Source organism: Hemibagrus wyckioides, linkage group LG29 (genome assembly GCF_019097595.1).
Source record: "Hemibagrus wyckioides isolate EC202008001 linkage group LG29, SWU_Hwy_1.0, whole genome shotgun sequence".
NCBI classification, from domain to species: Eukaryota; Metazoa; Chordata; class Actinopteri; order Siluriformes; family Bagridae; genus Hemibagrus; species Hemibagrus wyckioides.
This window is the reverse complement of record NC_080738.1, coordinates 20,650,345-20,655,027: the sequence shown is the minus strand read 5'-3', so window position 1 is coordinate 20,655,027 and position 4,683 is coordinate 20,650,345. Positions and strand designations below refer to the sequence as shown.

The 4,683-nt window shown below is 41.1% G+C and overlaps 1 protein-coding gene across 1 annotated transcript in view; it reads right to left on the bottom strand.

Moving 5' to 3' along the window:
* Positions 1-4,463, bottom strand: part of LOC131349447 (ankyrin-3-like) — a 5,882-nt gene extending 1,419 nt beyond the window's left edge. The window contains exon 1 of the mRNA XM_058385140.1: positions 3,797-4,463. Coding sequence (XP_058241123.1) covers positions 3,797-3,862 — 66 coding nt within the window. The 5' untranslated portion in view covers positions 3,863-4,463. The remainder of the gene's footprint in view (positions 1-3,796) is intronic.
* Positions 4,464-4,683: the final 220 nt, after the last annotated feature.

Below are 4,683 nucleotides of genomic sequence, written 5' to 3'. Positions count from 1 at the left end.
CTGCTCTATAACCCACACTGCCCTACACCCCACTCCACACCTGCTCTATAACCCACACTGCCCTACACCCCACTCCACACCTGCTCTATAACCCACACTGCCCTACACCCCCTACATAACTCACACTACACCCCTCTCTACCCCCTGTGGCTACTGCATGGAAAGAGCTCATGCAAACACTGTGAAGGGAGGGGTATTCTGCAACTGGCCTCCTGACTAGAAGGTCATGTGTTCATATCCCAGCACCACCAAGCTGGAAGCACTAGTTCATGCTTTTGTTAGCTCTAGGTTGGATTATTGTAATGCCTTACTGTCTGGATGTTCCATTAGGAGCAGAAACAAGCTCCAGTTAGTCCAGAACATCAGCAGCCAAAGTAGAACTAGAAGATATGAACACATCACTCCTATCTTTGCCACACTGCACTGACTACCAGTTACATTTCGCATTGATTATAAAATACTATTACTGATCTATAAAGCACTAAATGGTCGCAGCACTGAAATGTCAGATGCTTCATTAGTACCTAGAATATGTCTACAGCAGGGGGCGGAGCTTTCTCTTACAAAGCCCCACAGTTATGGAACACCCTTCAGATTAGTGTTGGGGATTCAGACACAGTCTCAGTGTTTAAGTCTAGGCTGAAGACACATTCATGTAGTCAATCTTTCTATAAATAGTTTTTCTTAGGTAAAGGAGCAGATCTGGAAGGTTCATTAAAGAGTGTTTGGTGTACTGGGATGTCTGGATGCTGTCTCCTCCTCATTCTCACACAGTTGCTCTGGCTTGTTGACAGTGGAGAAGCGAGCAGCTCTACGTCCCAGGACACCCTTGAGTCTGGGTCACCTGGTTCTTCCTTTTAGTTACTTTTAGTTCCTGCTTGGACGCAACAAGATGGCTGTGAATGGTCTCACTTGGATAGCCCTGGGATTGCACTTAATGAAAATAGCTTATGCTTTAAGTCTCATTAATTATTCAAGAAATAACTTCACTTGTAGACTAGTGAATTAAATACTACTGAAATGAAACAAATACCTGACGTTTATACTGAAAAAAACTTTCAACATACTGACCACAGCATGACTTTATAGTACACAGTTACAGCAAAGTAATGATTTATAAATGATTATAATCACACTCTGTGTTTATAATGATTTATAATCCCACTCTCAGTGTTTATAATGATTTATAATCCCACTCTCAGTGTTTATAATGATTTATAATCCCACTCTCAGTGTTTATAATGATTTATAATCCCACTCTCTGTGTTTATAATGATTTATAATCCCACTCTCTGTGTTTATAATGATTTATAATCCCACTCTCTGTGTTTATAAATGATTTATAATCCCACTCTGTGTTTATAAATGATTTATAATCCCACTCTCAGTGTTTATAATGATTTATAATCCCACTCTCTCTGTTTATAATGATTTATAATCCCACTCTCAGTGTTTATAATGATTTATAATCCCACTCTGTGTTTATAATGATTTATAATCCCACTCTCAGTGTTTATAATGATTTATAATCCCACTCTCTGTGTTTATAATGATTTATAATCCCACTCTCAGTGTTTATAATGATTTATAATCCCACTCTCAGTGTTTATAATGATTTATAATCCCACTCTCTGTGTTTATAATGATTTATAATCCCACTCTCAGTGTTTATAATGATTTATAATCCCACTCTGTGTTTATAATGATTTATAATCCCACTCTGTGTTTATAATGATTTATAATCCCACTCTCAGTGTTTATAATGATTTATAATCCCACTCTGTGTTTATAATGATTTATAATCCCACTCTCAGTATTTATAATGATTTATAATCCCACTCTCAGTGTTTATAATGATTTATAATCCCACTCTGTGTTTATAATGATTTATAATCCCACTCTGTGTTTATAATGATTTATAATCCCACTCTCAGTGTTTATAATGATTTATAATCCCACTCTCAGTGTTTATAATGATTTATAATCCCACTCTCAGTATTTATAATGATTTATAATCCCACTCTCTGTGTTTATAATGATTTATAATCCCACTCTCAGTGTTTATAATGATTTATAATCCCACTCTCAGTGTTTATAATGATTTATAATCCCACTCTGTGTTTATAATGATTTATAATCCCACTCTCAGTGTTTATAATGATTTATAATCCCACTCTCCCATTGATCTTATTGTTATTATCTCGAATCTCTAATACCTAAATATTAGCTTTGCAACAGAACCAATCATTGTTCTCTTTCAATGCTGTTTTTAATGTCTTTTTGAACCCACACAATTTTTTCTTCATGCTTCTAAGTAAAGTCAACAGAAAGAGTCAACAAAAGTTGACCTCCCTATACGAGTACTATCAGGAAATGTTTGTGATGTAAACTAAGGGTCTCTGTCACATTTACATTACTTTACATTACAGAAGTCACAGTCTGAGATTAGCATTAGCGTTAGGTAAAATTCATAAGCTTTAAGTGCACATGAATAAATAAAAAGACACGAGAAACAGACAGTAACAGGAAAGTGGTTAGTAACAGAGAGTGAAACAGAGAGAGAGAGAGAGAGAGAGAGAGAGAGAGACTGCTGAGTCATACATCATTAACCTAGGCTGGACAAAAAAGGGGGTGGGGCATAATGCCATTTCCTGGAATTAGCAATGTTCATCACAGCTCACTTTAGCAATCTGATTTGTGTTTGTCTCATTTGATTCAGCACTGGACAGCTCCAACCTCATAGCATTAGCCTTTTCCTCTGGTCATTTTAATGGTGTTTGTTTTCAGTAGAACAGTGTCCAAGAGCATGATCTTGAGTAACACATGCACACACTTTAGTTGTTAGCACTGGGTTTTACTCTGCAGATGATTTGTTGATAAAAGCTAATGTAGAACTATCCATAATGTACTGAAGCACATGCTTTTAAAAAGATCTGGTCATTTAAACCCTAACCCTGATCTCAGAAACAAATCTGTTTCTCCGTTTACCAACTAAAATCTGTGTGTGTGTGTGTGTGTGTGTGTGTGTGTGTGTGTGTTTTCGTTCCCTGTGTTGCAGATGCAAATCAGAGGTTAGAAATCTGGCATGCTATCAGGTGTAAGAGAGAATATTCGCCTGATTCACTCTACACATAATGAAAGGATGTAAACATTGAGCTGAGTGTCAGAGAGAGAGGGACTACAGGACACACACACACACACACACACAGAGGGAGTGTCAGTGCAAATAGAGATTGTAATTGTATTTTGTGTGTCTGTGTGTAGACGAGATGATGCTCAGATATGTGTGTGTGTGTGTGTGTGTGTGTGTGTGTGAGAGAGACCGTCCATTACCGAAATCTGATTACATCTGAAACTGACCTCCTCAACAGGAAGCTGTATCTCTCCCTCTCTCTCTCTCTCTCTCTCTCTCTCTCTCTTTCACACACACACACACAGTTTCTGATGTATGACATCATCGCAAAGCAATAATGTGTAGCATTCAATTACACATTTATGACTTTGTGTAGAGTACACACACACACACACACACACACACACACAGTGACCTTGTTAGTGTACACTAATCAGTAGAAAGCTCACTGTTATACTGGACTGGGGCGAGATCCTGAAATGGTTAAAGAACTGGAAAGTATGTGTTTAAAAGTCAAATCGTAAAACACACACACACACACAGGAGGCCTACAGCTGTTTGGCTGACATACATAATCAAGCATGAGCGCGAGCCTCCGTCACCAGGCTAACGCCCCTCATCACCCATCCTCGTCCCCGCACCCCCGCATTCCCCCGCACTGACCTGGCGCACACGGCCCTGATGCGGCGGGGATCCTCCCTCCGGCGAACTGCTGCACGAGGAGGCCATGTTCTCTATCTCTCACGCGCCTTCCTCCACGCACACTGTGTTCGCGCGCTAATCACAGATGAAAAGACAGAAAGCTCGCGCGGTCAGTGGGAGCGTCCTCAGCTCCGGTGCATCCTGAACAGCGCGAGACTCCGGCCTCTGTTCTCCTCCGTCTGTCCTCTTCTCGTGTGACAGAGCAGAGCGCGAGTCTCTATAACCGCACGCGCGTGTATGTGCACGCGTGCGAAGGAGGGCGCGTATGGCGCGCGCGAGGGAGGGAGAGAGAGAGAGAGAGAGAGAAAGAGAGGAAATCTCTGCAGCACGCGCACTTCTCTTGCTGCAGAATGAAAGCGTTCGTGATAGTGATGGATTCTAATTATCTGATGCTGATACCGAGAGGAGGAAAAAGAAAAGCAGTGATGATGATGATGATGATGGACACGAGCTCAGACCGGGCGGCACCGCGGGGCGCGTACAGTATCTTCACTCCCTCCTCTCTCGCTTAAGAATACAGCAGCACACATGTAGGCGCTCGCGCAAAGATCAATAAGCAAAGCTTTTAGCGAGAGAGACAGGATGCTTGTAATGGAGAAATGTGTTCACTCAGCAATACACACACACACACACACACACACACTAAACAACATCTGAGAGCTCCGGAGAATAAAATCCCCCAAACAACCTGTCCACCCCCCACCCCCGTCCCCTCATCTGGACAGGATGGGGGGGTGTTTGTTACAATGGGAGTCTGATTCAGTAGTCTGATTCAGTAGTTTGATTCCATGATCGGATTCAGTAGTTTAATTCAGTAGTTTGATTCCATGATCGGATTCAGTAGTTTG